The sequence below is a fragment of the Centroberyx gerrardi genome, chromosome 18 (assembly GCF_048128805.1).
Source record: "Centroberyx gerrardi isolate f3 chromosome 18, fCenGer3.hap1.cur.20231027, whole genome shotgun sequence".
Lineage (NCBI taxonomy): Eukaryota > Metazoa > Chordata > Actinopteri > Beryciformes > Berycidae > Centroberyx > Centroberyx gerrardi.
Window position 1 is genome coordinate 4,522,896 of NC_136014.1, and position 18,316 is coordinate 4,541,211.

At 42.1% G+C, this 18,316-nt stretch overlaps 1 protein-coding gene across 2 annotated transcripts in view; it reads right to left on the reverse strand.

The window, feature by feature from the left end:
- Positions 1-18,316, reverse strand: part of igf2r (insulin-like growth factor 2 receptor) — a 55,414-nt gene that overhangs the window by 24,085 nt on the left and 13,013 nt on the right. For both annotated transcript variants that reach the window (XM_071906842.2, XM_071906843.2), the window contains exons 6-26: positions 17,539-17,650; positions 17,012-17,120; positions 15,742-15,901; positions 14,675-14,867; positions 14,022-14,125; positions 13,542-13,706; positions 12,297-12,443; positions 9,449-9,601; positions 9,180-9,317; positions 8,765-8,915; positions 7,050-7,224; positions 6,367-6,482; positions 5,342-5,501; positions 5,055-5,231; positions 4,468-4,563; positions 4,004-4,105; positions 3,750-3,912; positions 2,770-2,943; positions 1,825-1,974; positions 1,253-1,431; positions 439-526 (exon numbers count right to left, since the gene is read on the reverse strand). In XM_071906842.2, coding sequence (XP_071762943.2) covers positions 439-526; positions 1,253-1,431; positions 1,825-1,974; positions 2,770-2,943; positions 3,750-3,912; positions 4,004-4,105; positions 4,468-4,563; positions 5,055-5,231; positions 5,342-5,501; positions 6,367-6,482; positions 7,050-7,224; positions 8,765-8,915; positions 9,180-9,317; positions 9,449-9,601; positions 12,297-12,443; positions 13,542-13,706; positions 14,022-14,125; positions 14,675-14,867; positions 15,742-15,901; positions 17,012-17,120; positions 17,539-17,650 — 3,012 coding nt within the window. The remainder of the gene's footprint in view (positions 1-438; positions 527-1,252; positions 1,432-1,824; positions 1,975-2,769; positions 2,944-3,749; positions 3,913-4,003; positions 4,106-4,467; positions 4,564-5,054; positions 5,232-5,341; positions 5,502-6,366; positions 6,483-7,049; positions 7,225-8,764; positions 8,916-9,179; positions 9,318-9,448; positions 9,602-12,296; positions 12,444-13,541; positions 13,707-14,021; positions 14,126-14,674; positions 14,868-15,741; positions 15,902-17,011; positions 17,121-17,538; positions 17,651-18,316) is intronic.

The following is an 18,316-nucleotide window of genomic DNA, read 5'->3' on the forward strand; positions in this document are numbered from 1 at the left end:
AACGAAACAGTGATAATCAAAAAAGTATCAATAACATTAAAAATAATTGAACAATAGAAAATTGAAATTATTCAATCACATCTCTCTCTCTCTCTCTCTCTGTGTCTCTGTGTGTGTGTGTGTCTCTCTCTCTCTGTGTGTCCCTCTCTCTCTCTCTCGCTCTACACTGGTTGTCTGTGGGGAAACCCTTAACCTGAATTCATGTAATATTGTAATATTTTCATCAGATTCCTAAATGTTGTGTCAGAGGCTTTTGTAGCTTTGGGAAATTCTTGCCATGAAAATGACCTTATTTACATATGTAGAATATCGGTACAAAATATCAGCTATAAGCAGCTTCAATCCAAAAATATTGGTATTGGCCTTCAAAAACACATAATGGTCGAATGTTACTCATCGCTCTCTCACACACGCAGAGACACACACACACAGTTTTACCTTGAGACTTCCTGATAGGGCAGGCCTCAGAGGTCCTCCAGATGAAGACGTATTCGCAGCCGTCTTTACGGTCAAACACAGGGGAGCCCTAGAGACAGACAGTCACAGACTAAAATTAGTATTTAAAAATAAAAGTAGATCCAGTCTCCCAAACAGGAACTATCTCTCCTAAATCCCTCCACTATGTTGTCTTCTATCAATAAAAATGCTATTTGGCGAAATTATGTTCTAAAATGTTGGACCCACAGTCAATTGAAAATCACAGTAGCAGGATCTGTTTTTCGAATTTTAACTGCATTCAGTTTTTATTGATGGCACAAGTTAAAATGTAGTAAAGAAGTGTTTTACTTATAATGCATCTTGTAAGTTGTTATGCGGTTTTACAGTATCAACGGAAGTGGAGCTTCTGAATACATATCCCATTTACTTCAAATGGAATCAACATATTGACCATAGATATAGAAATAGTAAGATACAAGTAATCTGGTTCTTATTTCACTAAAGACTCATTTTTTAAATGTTACTTGCAAACTTTCTAATGACTTGTCTATGAACAAAGTCCAGAGATCTGTATGAGCTGTAATGGTACGATTCTACCAGAGGGTGGCAGCAGATACTGTGTGTCGTCTAGTCTTGAAAGCAGAAAGGAGGAGAAAGAAGAAGGGGCAACATGTAGCCTCGCCCCAACTTCCTTATTTGTTTACGGTAATTATTATCTCAGAATGAATGGTAAAGATTTATAAATGCTAAAATGATACACATAGCACCTTTCAAAATGGACTGGGTGGTTTAGAGTGGGAGCTGTGGGACTCACTGGGTTGTCGTCGCACTGGAAGATGATGCGGGTGGAGTAGCGGGACGCGTCGCCGCACTGGTCCCCGTTCTGGTAGATGATGCTGACGGAGCCGTCGTCCGCCACCTGCGGGCTGGACTGCACGTAGCCCAGGTTGTAGCTAGTCTCGCCAATTCTGCCGCAAGCACCCAAAGGACCCACTGGGAGGGGGAGAGAGCAACTTAGTGAGCGCATCACAGTTACAGCAACTGAGGACGAGGGCAGAGTTTGCTTGTGTGCGTGTACTAGGGCAGTGGGTCTCAACGTGGGGCCCAGGGACCACCAGGGGTCCTTGAGGGAGTTCTAGAGGGTCCCCAGCAAATTGATGAATTATTAAACTTCACTATTATTTCATTTACAAGAAGTTAACACAAAGAGAATGTAGAAGAATTACTATTTTGATCATAGTTTCACTGTTATCTCATCGCATAGACTCCCATAGACAACCAGTGTAGTATTGAACAATTCTACAATAAATATGTAATCAATGAAACTGCATCATATCAGAGGTGGAGTATGTGTGTGTGTGTGTGTATGTGCACACTCATACTGACCAGGACAGCCGTGCACGGAGGGGAGCGGTCTGCAGACGTTGATGTAGAAGCTGCGCGACTTGGCCTGATCTGACGTATCTATGGCAACCCAGGGGCTGTCCTCCCCGTCCCTGGTCAGGTGACTCAGGTCGTACTCGTTACCGTGGGAATCTGGACACAGAATAGAAATGGATATTCATACACAGAGGAAAAGGAGGATTCTTCAAGGGTTTTTTGGGTTGGGGCAATAACTCAAAGAACCCTCTGATTTGTTATAGATGGACGATTCAATTTTACACACATGGGTGACCTGGAATGGCAGCGAGAGGACTGTAATACCCAGGAATCAGTAAACTGCACACTCATGTTTACCAAACTGGCCGCTCTTTGCTTTATACCAGAGGTGTGACCAAGTCAGCTTTGCTCGAGTCCCAAGTCAGTCTCAAGTGTCTGAAGTCTAAATCTAGAACAGCAAGTCAAGTCAGAACAAATCAAGAGTCCAGTATCAATTTAATATCTTAAAGAAAACTAAATATCTAGGACTTTTCAATGCAATATAGTTTTCACAACATACACTTTCCCATACAGCTACTTTAGGGCAGTAACGAATATTCGATAAATTCATAACATTAAACAATTTTTTGTTGAATGCTTATTTTCAAATGATGTTCATCTTCTGATTTGCCACCTATTGTCTCACCACCTATGGGCGATCCAATCCACCATTAATTTAGAGAGTAAGAACAATTTCCTCCATGGATGTATTGAAAAATTGATAAGAATGGTGGCTAACTAATAACGGTATATATGTGAAAACAGGAGTCTCGCCTGCGCAGCGCAATGAACCTGCATTCTGTTGTTCTACCACAGGAGAGCGCCATTACGTCCGTGTTCATCAATTTTTCTGTTGCAGAAAAATGGTGGAAGAAAAAAAAAAAAAAATCTGTGTGTGTGCTTTGTCCTTACCGATCACCTGGCAGGCGACCGGGGCGGGGATGCAGGCCAGAGCGGTGGAGAACTCGAAGAGGACGTCGTGGGTGGTTTGGCCGGACGAACCCATTTCCTCTCGCACTAGCTTCAAAGAGCCGGGGTGGGAGTCCGGGTCGCACACAAAATTGATGGTGAAGGTGTTCCGAGTCGCTGGGGGAGGAGATGACAGAGGAGAGGTAAATACGGAGAGATGGAAAAAGAGAGAAGAGCCAGGACGTGGTCAGTTCCTTTCAGTAAACGCTGATGATGGTTTGACAGAAATGTGTACATTTCAATGTGTTCCTGTTGCCATTCAAAGCTTCCCAGTTCTTTACAACTTTTATTTGAAAGACCAAAGAAATAAACATCTCAAAAACGATACTTGGACAACGGCTGCATCCGTTGGTGGGGTCGATTTTTTTTCTGTTTATTATCAATTAGTGCTAATTAATTAATGCTTGTTAACTACTTATGTTAACCCTGCAATAAGCGATTTCAGACTTCATAACCAATCCTGAAACTACCATGTGCCATGTGGAGTTTTCATTGAGACGTAATGATATAAACCAATATCCACAGCAGCCAGCTGTGTTGCTGTTTTCACCTCTTCTCTAAAGCTTGTTGTCAAAATCCGGACCGACTCCTCTGTAGGTACGTTTAGCTTAGCTATTAGCCTTTATGCACGGTGCTTTGCTAAGTTTGTCCTTAGAAGGCCTCCGTAGTGCAGTGGCTTTGCTGTGCTTTATTTACAAATGTGTCGTGGTCTCTGTCGCCCTCTAGTGGTCCAAAAATTTCACTTACTGCTTTAACTGATTGAATCAATGCAACATTATGAAAGGCAATACCAAAGCAGCAAAAAAATTATTTGCCTATTCAAAACAGTGGCAGACCGCTACATAGATGCAACTGGACCATCAACCAGGTTACTCGCAGTGTGAACGCATTAAACCGAAAGTTGACCGCTGCGTACATGTTACCTGTGGGTCTGTCCAGGTTTCCCTTGTATGTTAGTGTGAGCAGGCCGTCGGTGGAGTAGTGGAGGGTCTTCTGCACCCCCACTGGGCCGAGGGGATGCCCCTCCTCCAGCTCACAGCCGGCCGCGCCCTCCCCGCAGGCCGCCACGTCCGCACAGATATTCACCTACAGGGTGGCGGGGAAGGGGGGGGGGTTATGGTTCTGTAGGGTTGTGAAGGGAGGTGTGTGTGTGTGTGTGTGTGTGTATCCGTCCTACCATGAAGGTCTTGCCATTGCCCTCTGCCTTGTATCCAGTCTTGGAGGCCAGACGCTGGAGGTTGAACTCAAAACCAGTGTTAGGGTCCACCACAGAACAGCTCTATGAGGCACACACACACACACACACACACACACACACACACACACACACACACACACACACACACACACACACACACACACACACACACACACACACACAGAGTCGTGAAATATGTTGATCCTGAAATTCTTGGGATGTACTGACTCCAACAAGGACATCAACATAGCCAAACATTTTTTTTTGGAAATTTTTCCAAACATTTTTTTAAATATTTTAACATCTTCATCAGATCAATTTCCCAAACTAACACTTGTCCAAATCATTTTCTCATCTGTCTGTATGCATGGATAAGTCAGTGAGTTTCGATGAGTTAAAATGTAAGACAAGGTAAGAATATGTGGTCTTATAGGTGAACTCACATCGTTCTTGGTGGTCTTGATGGCGCAGGCGGCCCTAGTCTCCCACATGAAGTTAGCAGTACAGTTTTGGTACATCAGGAAGCGCGGTCCCATTGACTGCACAATAGGGAACACAAACACACACCAGACACAACGCATCAGACACATGCAAAATGTTACCATTAACACACAAACCACACACCAAGTACTTCATATACCCATAAGTTATGTTCAAACAAGTTAAAGTCACATAAACTGAAACGTTGCTTATAGAATAAATAAATATGAACAGAAATCTATTAGCAAGTTAAGACAGTGTGCGGGTGTCCATCCTTTTAAATTTCCATGTCAAACAATTACAAGTATTCAGTGTTTCCCCTTGAATTTTATTCTTGGCAGGCTGGAAAAGCCTCATATTTGTGTATACTGGCGTGGAAACTGATCAAAATATTGCATTAGGGCTTCCCATAGACAACCAAGGAAGTACTGATCAATTATTAGGTGCTCTGGAGGACCATCACTATAATATCTGCAAACTGCAAACATATATCCAATATCTGCAAACTGATATTGGTCTACTGTGCACTATCTAAAGTGTGTTGACTCACCACAGGTCCCCTGGAGCAGACCAGGTGGATGAGTGTTGTGTATGTGAGCTGCAAGCCATCTGATTGGCAGGCGGAGCCGTCGGTCAACTCCAGCAGCAGCCGGTCCCGCCCCTCGATGATCGGCCCTCGTTTGGCGACGCCCATGTTGCTGGCCGACACAGTTTCTGCCGGAGAGCCCTGAGGACAGAGACAAGAAAACACTTACTACATTTCATATCAAAGACCAGTATATGGTCTGCATACATGCTGTGCATTCCCTGGGAATTCTGTACTATGCTTTTACACACCTGCTGCGACGTGTACTTCATCTGGCAGACGGACGCCTGGCGGTCGCAGCCTGGTACAGCGTTGATAGGCCGACATACATTGATGTAGTACTTCCTCAGGTTGTTGGGGTCGGAGAGATCCATGGCCTGCCAGTTCTTACTGGAGCTGGGGCGAGACAGGCTGGAGTGGAGAGAGAGAGAGAGCAAGAGACAAAGGAAGAGAAGAGTCAGGCTAGAGATACACTATGCAACTGAACCGACCGTGAAAAGACTGGATATCAAACATTGGAATTCGTAGATTTTTTCGATCTACCGTCATAGAAAGACACTCACTTGACTTAACTTTTACACTCTCAAGACCAAACCAAAACAGAGGTGGAAGAAATTGGTGCTATATTCTTTTCCTTCTCTGGCGCTCACTCACTCACTCTCATTGGGTATTAATTGCTGGTCTCCTTTCAGATGTCCATATTCAAGTCATAAAAATCAAAACATGTTTGAAATAATGAAGATTTCTAGACTGGATTGGGAGTCAGGAGTTTAAGTTCTGAACCTTCACACACTACAAGATCATTTGTACAGCCATCACAAACTAGCGCTTTCTCGCTTCGCCTCAGTGTGATAGCCTGTGTTCAGTCTATAATATACTGAAATTCAATATATTGCAATACAAAAATGTGACAATACGTATCGTGGGCCAGAAAAATGAATCGTGATATTAGCTCCATTTTATTCTGCTGTAGTAATCACAAATGAGACGCTTGACCATCACAATTTCACAAGCTCTCCATTGAAATTGCATTATTTTCACTTTGTAATGACATTTTTAAATTGTTGTTTACATTCTAGCAGCCAATGGCATCGCTAGAAAGATTTGTGGCTCAGAAGTGAACATAATTCTGCACAGTCAGACTTTGTTGTCATTGAACTTTTATTTACTACATTGTATCGCGGTTGTATTGAGCATTTACGGTTGTCAGTAAATTTACAGTTTACATTTTGAACCATGTAGGGAAATTACAATTATTACTTGAAGTACTTGTTACCTGGACAGGTCGTACTGGTCCAGAGTGTCGGGATCCGTCACCAGGCATTCGTGAGGCCTTTCAGGACACGCATAGGATGTATACCAGCGGAAGTTATACGTGTAGTTGTCCTCCACCTGAATTCATATAGTGAAGATAAAAATATATCCATAGGGACATTGGGACGCTGCAGCAGCAAAATAGTAATAGGACACAGCAAAAAAAAAGCGAATATAAATACGAGCATAGCATATGGGAGTGTTAAATACAATGCAACAGACACTTCCAAGCATATTAAGTAGAAGTGTAAATACGAAAATGAGTAACAATATGTGCGATGTGAAAATATACTAAACAACATGTATCAAGTAAGTGAGAAAGTATAAAATACATAAACATACAGTATATGCAATATATCCAATGAGAATATGGGAATGTGAAGAAAACAAATATGTGAATTTGCAGCTTATACTAGGCTTGGGCCGATATTCAATATTATAGAGTATCGCAATATTTCGTAAATATCGCGATATTTTGGCGGGACAGTATCGTGATATAAAATTTTGGATATCTATAAAAGGTCTTACAGGGAGTGTCCAGAAGTGAGACGCGTGGGATATTATATATGCATATTTCCAATTTACAGATATAGGTATGTACAGAACGGGCAGAGATGCAGTTAGAGGAGGAGGGGAGGAGTTTACCTGGAATTCGGGTTTCCCGGCCCCGGCGTCGCGGTCACACAGGAAGGAGATGAGGGTGGAGCGCAGGGTGTGCTCTCTGTTGTTGTACTGGGAGCCGTTGGCGTAGCTCAGCTGGATCAGACCGTCGTAGTAGGACAGACGGGAGTTGGATTCCCCCAGGCTCCACGAGTTAGAACTGAAGAGGAAGAGGAAAAAATGATACGCAGCTATAAAGACTGACTGCTGCATCACTCGGTTGGTAAAGCATTGGTTTGTCACGCCAGAGATCCCGAATGAGGCAATTTAGCACCAAGCTGGTCGCCACTTCTCACAAATGATGTCCTTTTATTCTTCACCTTATAAAATACTATTATGATTTCCTTTGTTAGGTTAGGCATAATGGGAGGTGGGTGAGTATTTCTAATTGTGAACTCTCTGCATTGGACTATTGTCATTGTTTTCTCATTTAAAACAAAATTTAATTAAAAAAACAGTATTAATTCTATTTAATTATAATGACTATAAATACTGTCTGCTAGTCTTCTCCTCCTCCTCTCCTACAATCACATTTCTTCAAACCAAATGTGTCCAACACAGTGTCCTGTTATTCCAGATGGCTCCTGGTTAAGCAGGCTCCACAGCAAATATTAGTAAGAGTTGTAAGAGTTCTCTCAGGATCCAAGACCTGGAACCATTAGGCAGTGGGAAAAACAACAACATTCACCATCAGAATCATGAGTGAATCAAGACCCTGATGCTAAGCGGAGGCTTGCTGTACATTATCCCTCTTATTTCACGGCTACTTTCCAAACACATTCATCATTTGACACAAAATATTGATTTAAAATGATTTGATTACAAGTTAAAGTAACATACAAGCTTCTGCCAAAGAACTCGTCCTGCAGGACTGTCTGCAGTAACCAAGGAGTAAAGTCTTTTGCCACAAGGCAACGCTAGTTCATTTGATTAGCAATCAACAAAATGGACCGGACTTCTTGTCTGTGGACTGATATGGTTAGATGTAAAAAAGCTGTCTGTTAGGTGAAACAGATGTCTGTTATTCAGAAATAGCAGACCTTAGAATACGTTCATTTGCCACTAGAATTGAGTATTCAACAAAGACGTGTAAAAACATACACTACACTACAGCTACTGGAGAGGAATCAAGTCATTCACTAGGGTTGCTCCACTCTCGTTATGCAAATATACCACCAAAGATCACAGAAATATAAACATCCACAAAAGAAAGGTCAACTTGTTCTACGAGGATTTTGCATAGGTGTGTGTGTACATACGCACAGGTGCATGTGTGTGCACTGGGGTTCAAGACCAAACGGCTATGAATATCGACAGTCCGTTAAAGAGGCATGATACAGGCAGCTCGATCATGCTGTGTGTAAAATTTGGTGGAGATTGAGCCAAGTTTGGAAGAGAATTGAAAAAAAAAAAAAATAGCTGCAATTGCATGGTTGGCCAGAAGGTGGAGCTATGGAGCTATGGCCAAATGGTTTGGATTTTGGGTTAGTGAATATTTTGGGTAAGTGTAATATTGATCAATTCTACATAATTATGTAATCAATAATACTGCATCATATTCATCATATCAGAGGTGGACCACACCAACTGGACCCAAACACCATATCGGTCTATCCTTAGTGTGCATGCATGTGTGTGTGTGTGTGTGTGTCTGTGTGTGTGTGTGTGTGTGTCTGTGTGTCCACGTGGCAGCTTCTTACCTCTTGTCTACCTGGCAGGCTCCACTCTTTTGCGGACACTTGGCAGCTGTGACTGAACCGCAGACGTTGATGTAGTAGTCGTAGACGCCGCTGCTCAGGTTGTAGAAGCCGCCGTCGGCTTTGGAGAGAGGCGACAGGTCGAAAGAGAAACCTGGTGGGGGGGTGTGGAATGGAAGGAGAGGGGGATAAATGTAGAGAGAAGGGGAGAAAGAGGGAGACAAAATAGTGGCCGGTGATCCAGCATGCAATGTGTGTTTGGGTTACACCTATCTATCGTTTTTTTCCTGATGTATCTGTATTGTTAGTGTTTCTCAAAATCAAGACCATGTTTCCCATATAGCCCGTTGCTAACTTATCTCATATCAGTTGAACCCTTGCGTGTGTGTGTGTGCATGCGTGTGCGTCCTTGTCCTACCAGCCTGGGCGTCCTCCACCTTGCAGTCGTCCCCCTGCGTCTTCGACAGGACGCAGGCGGCGGCGGTGTACCACTCCAACTCATACAAACACCCGTCAGACGAAACGCTGCGAAGCACAGGGGCGCTTTCGAGATCTCCTATAGGAGGAGAGAAGAGGAGGAGGAGGAAGACAGAAAGATTTGGATATAAAAATTCAAGGAGTAGACGGAAAAGAGCGTGCAACTGTTCTATTCGATGACTGCCGCTCTCTCTTGGTTGTCCGACCCACCTGGTTTGCACTTGAGGGTCAAGATGGTTCTGATCTTCATCCCCTTGCTGCACTGGTCTCCGTCGGTGTACAACAGTCGGATATCGCTTCCTATTTCAGTCTGCTGGGGAGAGGAGAGGAAGCTGCCCAGATTGGTGGCCTTATGCTCCTTATCTGAACCAGAGAGACACAATCAATACAAGCATAGTGGTGCAGTCCATGATCATGGGCATTTCTGCGGAATGCGGAATGCACCATCTCTAGATGCCACTAAAGGACATCAGCTTGTCGCATATGCATTCGATTGTTAGTCTAGGGCATGGGTCTCAAGCTCGCGGCCCGCGGGCCAATTGCGGCCCGCGAGACGATATTTTGTGGCCCCCACCTTAATATGAAAGTTTAATGTTAGTGCGGCCCGCGAGTTTTATATGGATGGCACTTTACAGTATTGTGTGTGGAGCTGAACGAACCTACCAATCACGGTGGGGTATATGGCTCTCGGGGGTGGGACATCGACCGGGCTTGATGCAAGCAGAGAAACATTTCTCAATGAGTGAAAGTTACAGCAGCGTTGCCATGGAGAGTTTTCTTCCGTGCCTGGCTGGCTGCCTCGTTTCTATTGGGCACACGCGGACATTCGTCCCAGCACGCTGCGTTCACAACACTTCCAAAAAAAAGTTTTTAAAGTTGCTGCCCAGCGGGACATTATACGTATATATGTCTCTCTCTGACAAAATAAATCAAAGTGATGCGTACGCGGCGGGATAAAAGAAAAGTAAGGAACTCAATGTAGCCTAATGTAGTCTGCAGTCACATAGCGACACCTGTCCGTCGGCGATAACAGTCCCCGGTAACCCGGACCAATTATAGGGTCGCACCGTTATTTGTGGGTCATTATTTTTTATTTGCATCGCGCTATTTGCATTGCCTCACACGATGAACACTACATATATTTCTATATGATGTCATTTGTTTTTTTTGTTTCTATGACTACTGCCAGGTCTCTAGCAGCAAGGAGTAGGCAAGAGAAGCCATGTTCAGAAGAACAGTTCATGTTCTTCAATGTTCCATTCATGTTCAGGACAGTTCATATTCAGAAGAACCCATTGAGGTTAAAGAACTGTTAATAAAGACGTTTAAATCTTATTTTGTGTTAAAAAATTAAAATAAAGACATTTGAGAAGATTGGAATTTTTTTAACAAAGCTTTTCTTGTGGAATACCTGATGCGGCCCAGCCTCACCCAGACTCTGCCTCCAGCGGCCCCCAGGTAAATTGAGTTTGAGACCCCTGGTCTAGGGTTTAAAGTATACTATAAAAAACTATACGTTACGTTGAAACTAGTTAGTTTGAACCTAAAACTGTGTTTTTGTTTAGTTGCACCATGGGGACTTAAGGTACATCTTAACTAGTGGAGAGTAAAGGAACCATTAACCGAAACATCGTCACAGACAGTGACGTTTTCACCTTCTGTGGCCAATAAGGTGTGCGCCAAAATCAACTTCTTGTGCTGTAATTAACGGTAGCCTATATCAGTGGTTCTCAATGTGGGGTCCAGGGGACCACCAGGGGTCCTTGAGGGGGTTCCAGGGGGTCCCCAGCAAATTGATGAATTGTTAAACTTCGCCGTTATTTAATTTACAAGAAGCTAACACAGTTAGAGAATGTAGAAGAATGACTGTTTTGATCATAGTTTCACTGTTATCTCTCTACCTACAATACAGATAGTCATGGAATTCTGGACAAAATCATGTCCGACAATAAAAATATTCTCAGATTTGGGTCAGAGAGAAAAAATCAAATGGGGGTCCATGGCCTTAATGTGGACTAAATTAGGGGTCCTTATGATATGAAAAAGGTTGAGAATCACTGGCCTAAATTATTATCTAACCAAAAGTCAACAAATATTAGGTTTTAGGATTCATTTGTAGTTTGTCTCGCATACCGACACACATAAATCTATATATACACAACTACATATGTACAATAGAGACAACAATAGTGACATCAAATGGTGCAACCGGTTTCAGCAAGATAAAAGCTATGTAGTTAGGCTTACTGTAATTCCCCTTATCACTAATAGAGTGAAAACATGTTATTTATGTTAGTTAGCTAGCTAAAACTGTAGTTTGGTTCTTCATCAGTTCTGTAATCTTTCTTGTTGCCGATGTAAACCATGCTGTTGTTCCATCAGGTAATCAAGTTTTCCCATGTATCAAGGTGTAAGGTGTAAGTTTTAATTTATAACTTATGTCTAGGTTGGAACCATTTCAGTTGGTGCGACCATTCAAATTCAAAGGCAGGTTTTGTCTTTGTTTTGATTTAGATTAATCACTCATCTTTGTGCCTGCAGGGGGTGCCATGTTGCATTAATGTTACATAGTATGCCTGGTGCAACAGGCTGCAGTAAGGCTGAAGTAAGGACATTTCTAAAGCATAGAGAGTGCAGTTTTTTTCCGTGGAAATCAATAGAAAGACATTATTAGGAGGATCTGGGTCCTTTAAGAACAAGGCAAGAACCTCTATAAAAGCATGGTTCTTATTTCTCTGATCTCTAGTATCTCTGATTGTGGATTTGATTGCTGCTCTATGTACATTCTTTGTGTTCCACCTCGATATAACTAGATGATGTTTAAAATAAAAAGAGCTGGACTGTAGCAGCTGGAAAACGGGTTTCTCACCATAAAATGAATAGGATACACCCTAGCATGTCAATAACTTGCCATGACTATTTCTACGACTACATCCATGACTTGCAAAGCATGTTTACATGTGTATAACAAGAGCAGATATCCGCCATCTAATTATGACTGTGTGCAACAAACTGAATGCAAATTGAGAACATTGAGAAAAAAATCCCCAACACTTGCCCACGGCGCAGATGGCGGCGTCCTCTGGGCAGCCAACAGCGGCTCCTCTCTGGATGACTTTGTGACAGACGTTAAGGTAGAAACGTCGCAGGTCCGACTCTGGAGAGTTGGCGTCCACCGCCTCCCAGTTCGCACTGGACTCCGACTCTGCGGGAAATGAGGGGGTGGAAGAGCAACGTGGAGAGACGGAGAGAAGTTGTTTTGAGGACATGCTCCAAAAGTAAAGTAACTGAAGATTTAGGGTGAGGGGTTAGAGAGAACTTGAGCTCAACCAGCATTGGTTTTTGAAGGCCAATGCTGATATTTTTGGACCAAATGAGCGTTTCAGCATGTTCACATCCCAGGAGATATTTTTGTCCCACCGGAAAAGTTTCATATTGCCCCGAAGCACATCATTGTTAAAGTATTGATTCATGACAGCTTCATTTGCCAATCTGAGTATGAGTACTCGAGAGCTAGATTGGTGCTGATCCCTCTGGATCAGCTCCCATTCGGGATTCGGGTTTGACAGATATGGATTTTTGAAGGCAGGCACAGACACTTATAGGTTTGTATTGAAGCTGTTGATAGGCATTATTTTTTGCATATGTAGAAAGAAATATTCAATATAAGTATTTTCCCCCATAATTATATTCTTGTCAGGGTGGAAAAGCCTCTGAAACAACATTTAGACCATGGGACACTAAAACTCTCCATTGAAACCCAGGATAATAATAATATTAATAACAAACATATTCATGCATACTCGTGTGGAATCTGATCAAAATGTCACATTAGAATCAATTCAGGTTAATGGCTTCCCATAGACAAACAGTGTAGTATTGATCAATACTACAAGTATGTAATCAAACGACATCATATCAGAGGTGGACAACATGGATTGGCCAATAACTGATTTTTAATAAAGGGCCAATGCTGGCGCACTATATTGGCAATTCAATCAGATCAGTCTATATAATCAAAGAGGCAAGGGAAATCCTGTTTTCCACAATATGGGACCTTTAAAAAATTAAGCAGCAACTTTGTTGTCCAGAATCAATTTTCTAAATTTTGCTGTTCCTAGAACTGCCTGGAAATGTGCAAATTTCCCCTAGATCATCAGGAATCTCATAGTCCAGCTAAATAAACTCATTATGCAGTCTGGCATCTTCAGGTGTATAAGTGGATCCATACTGATCACCACAGAAATGAGGAAATTGATTCCTCCAATCAAAACACATGATTAGACTGAGCTGTCAATCTCACCAGGGTATCGTGTGAGGGGTGAAAGGTCATAGTGCTTGTTCCCATGGGAGACCCGGCACAGTAGGTCCTCCTTCTCCTTCACACAGGCGTAGGCCGTCTGCCAGTCAAAGTAATAGGTGCAGTCCGTCTCGCCTGTAAACACCGGAGACCCTCGGCCACCTTTCTCTGAGGAAAACATGGCAGAACAAACAAAGATGAATTAAGCTCTTGTTAAGTTTTGACCTGTAGGACAATTTGTTCTGAAGTTGAGAAGCACTGGAGATAAAACAAGGCAACAGTAAACATGCCGTCCCCCACAAATGATGCAGTCACCCTTTGAGTCAGTCAGTAAATAAATGAAAAAGCCTTAGGGGGGAAAACGGTTTTTCAAGAAACTCAAAATGGTGGAAAAGCCAATCAGCTTCAAGCAGGACTCTATCCTATGGGGTTACGAGCATCATTTGTGGACACTCAGGCTTTTCCCTGCGCTCGTCGTCTCACCTGCGTCCTTGTTGCACTCAAAGTTGATGATGGTCATTCTCTCGAAGCCTGTGGAGCATCTGCTGCCGTCTGGGTAGATCAGAGTCAGATCTCCATCTGAATACCTACAGAGGAGTGGGGAGAGACAGACAGGGTGGGAGGAGAGATGGGAAAGTGAGGATAGAACGGAAAAAACAGATCGACAGAAAGATGGCACTGACTGCCCGACTGACTGAACCACTGACGAGATTTGTTCCACCAGATGACTGAATTTAAATTCTGAATTTGTATGGAATGATTGAATTTATTGAAGTTGAAACTGATTTATCCTATTAAATCCTATTAAAACCATATTGCATTGAAAAGTCCTAGATATTTCGTTTTCTTTAAGATATTAAATTGATACTGGATACTGATTTGTTCTGACTTGACTTGCTGTTCTACATTTAGACTTGAGACTTGACATTAATGACATGGACTTGACTTAGACTTGAGTAACTACTGACCAACAGAATTGACCGACGGCACTTAAGGATTAAAGGGACCGACTGACTGGCTAGCCAACCACAACACTACTGAGTGATGGACCTAATTTACACTACCAACAAATTGAAGGCACTGAAGGGAATACTGACAGATGGACAGACAAGACGGACAAGACAGACAGACGGTACCGTAGCGTCTGGTTCTGGAATTTGCCGGCGATCTTCTTGACGTCTCCGGTGCTTTTCACCTGGCAGGACGATACGGAATCTCCGCGGCCGCCACAGTCCCCGGCTGTGGTCTCCCCACACACGTTCAGGTAGTAGATGTAACTTTCACCCCCGTCACTGGACCCGGACTCAGCATAGTATGGATGGTCTGTAGCTACACACACACACAAAATGGCATTAGCAGGTTTAGGTTTGCTGATAAATTGGGCTCTATTGTCCATTTATTAAAAATGGGATCTGGTCCAGTCTGTGTCATCCACCTCTGATATGATGGATATAATGCAGTTTGATTGATTACATATTTATTGTAGAATTGATCAATACTATACTGGTTGTCTATGGGAAGAGCTTAACTTCAATTGATTCTAATAAGACATTTTGATCAGATTCCATAGAAGTATGCATGAATATGTATTCTTATTCATATTCTTATTCTGGTTTTCAGTAGAGAGTTTTAGTGTCCCATGGTCTAAATGCTGTTCCATAGGATTTCCCACCCTCTTCCATAATTTGGCATGAAAATATTGAAATTTAAAGTTATTGAACATCAGCAAAATGATAGGCTTCTATCTAAAAATATTAGTATCGGCCTTCGAAAACGAACCCTAGCCATTAGTTCAATAGATACGTAGACATTAAAAAATGATGTAACATCAGGAGATAATTCCAATGAGACTGTGCATGGAGTGTGGTAAGAATAGAAAAAAGCTTGGTCTATATTAGCAATGAGCTGGCAAAAATGAGGAAGGTCATTACAGATTACTCATAAACTTACTTCCTTTAACTGGGCTAAACATATGTCTGACTGTGAGCCAATATTCCTCATAGTATAGATAGTGGACGGCGAGGACGGAAGAAAGCAAAAGACTACTGTATGTGTTTATGAATATGGTGGGAAATAATACATTTTCTCCCTAATTCCAAATCAAACAGTCACTGTGAATTTCATGAGCCAAAATGGCCGTTTGATCTTCCACAAAAACACCTTGGTCGGTGGATGTAGATGGAGTCAGAGTGTGTGTACTTACGGCTCAGGGTGAGGGGTGTGAGGTCTATGGAGATGTCATGTTGATCGCTGGTCAGTTTGCAGGTGTGGCTCTCCAGATAGTCTCTATGGCAGGCGTACTCCGTCACCCACTCCACCTCGTAACGACAGTTGGCCGCAGCCGTCATCTTAGGATCGCTGCCCTGTGAACCCATAAATCACTGTAAATCAGTACAGTAGAAAGCAGTGTCATCTGCATATATAGAACTCCAGAGGGACGTTTCTGAACACCTGGAGTTTGATAAGGTGAACTGTGTGCATGTTATCTGTACATATAGTGTATATGGACTTCTGTACACCTGTTCAGGCGAATATGTATATAAGATGTAAATTCACATATTTGTTTTCTTCATATTCCCATATTCTCTCATTTGTTATATACTGCATATATAGATATTCTTAGAATTTTTCACTCATTTCAGACTGCACATATTTCATATTTGGTATGTTTTCATATCATACATATTTTTAATGTGTTTTTTTTCTTCATCTCAGTAACATCAACTGCTACTGCTGCTTTGATTTTGCACACCCTGTATGCTGTAATCCGTACTTTTTGCTACAACCAGCAGCTAGTAAGAAAACATCCAGAGAAAAAAAAAATTAAGATGACGAACAAAGACTTTGCCAAAACCTCAGAAATGGAGGTTTGTTCAAGAAAATATAATGTAATCTCGACTGAAACGGGAAAACATTTTTTCGGATTAAAGCAGATTCAAGATAAACAAAAAATGTATGGTGTGCATGTGTTCTGAAATGCTCTGTACTGGTTTTTATTTGCCTGTAATACACCTCTCTCATGCCTTCTGGATACTGTGGAGCATATTAGGGAGCATTGAGGTTTATTACTGACTATGAAGCTCCAACTCATCCCTCCACCTTGTATGCTCCATTTGACTTTGATACTGGACTGTGGAGAGCTTATTTTATAGATTTAGATAGATTTCCTCTTGTGATTTGGATTGTATTTTCATTTTAGACATCCTTTTACCTTGCCATTTCTTTTATGTGACTCTATTCTGGTTTTGTAGCCTATACTGTTAGTCTGCAAACGTTTACGTTTTGTCATGATGCTGCTTTCTTAGCCAAGTCTCCCTTGAAAAAGCTACTCTAATTCCAACGGGACTAACCTGGTTAAATAAAAGGTTAAACGAATAAAAATAAAAATAAAACATACAATCGATGAAATGTATAATCACATCACCACTTGTTTTGTGTGTGTGTGTGTGTGTGTGTGTGTGTGTGCAACCCACCTCCTGCCTGCGTGAGGGACAGATGAATGTGATGGTGACAGCAGGGGAGTGTCCATTACAGAAGTCTGGAGGAGGGGAGTCAGCACTGACCTCATACTGCAACCTCAGTCTTGGAGAGAGGGGGAAGAGAGAAGAGAAGAGAAGAGAAGAGAAGAGAAGAGAAGAGAAGAGAAGAGAAGAGAAGAGAAGAGAAGAGTGAAAACTAGTTCGTGTTAGTGCTAGCTCCATGTTTGCTAGCTGTGAGCCTCTTAATTTAAAAGTCAGCCAACAATAAGTCTCTTAGACACATACTACTGACTGTCTGACAAGCATAAGAACTTATTAAGAAAATTATTTTAAAAAATCAAAAACAAACGTTAACAATTGTCCAGAAGAACTGTCCAGGCATCGAGCTTCATATCAGAAGCATTCCTTAGTCTAATTCAAACAGATGGACAGGTTAGCGTTAGCCTCAGCAGGCCACAGAGCTGCTAGCTGTTAGCGGCCCCCATGTATACTCAGTAGGAGGTTAGCATTAGCTAGCATACCTGTCGCTGGACACCAGCTCTAGCTGCTTCGTAGGAGAGCCCATGCTGTAGGTGCCATGGCTGGTGGTCAGACAGGCTGCTGAACCCTCCGGACAGGGCTTGTCTGCACGGTCTAGGAGAGGAGGAGGAAGAAGAGGAAGAGGAAGAGGAGAGATAGGGGAGGAAGGTTGAGGAGAGAAAGAATTGGGAATTGGGGGGATGAATGAATCGATATTCCAGGGTTGGGGTCAATTCACTTTCAAATCAAAATACCAAGCAAAGCTGCTATTCTTGTTTTAATCAGAATTGTGTCTTTTTTTTTGGTAATGGTAAGGAAATCAACCTGTTGGGTTGCTCACGTAGGTCACATTAAAGACAAAACAAAAATTATTAAGTACAAATTCAGCAAATAGCACTCTTTAGAAGTAGTATAAGAAAGTAGTATGTAAGTATAAGTAGTATATAAAAATTATAGAATTATATGAAAAAGTAGAAATTTAGGAAATGGGTATTTATTCTGTACAATATGCTACTGATAATGATTTGAATGAAAATCCACTTTCTGAATTGGATGAACTCAAAATGAGTGGAAGCCAGCCATGCTATTCTCTCTTATATTTTCATTAGTATGACTATCAATGGAGAGTTTTAGTGTCCCATAGTCTAAATGTTGTTTCAGAGGCTTTTCCTCCCTGACAAGAATACAATTCTGGGGGAAACACTGAATACTTTTAATTTTTTGGCATGAAAATGGTCAAATGTGAAGATATTGAAATCTTCACAAAATATTAGCCATCGG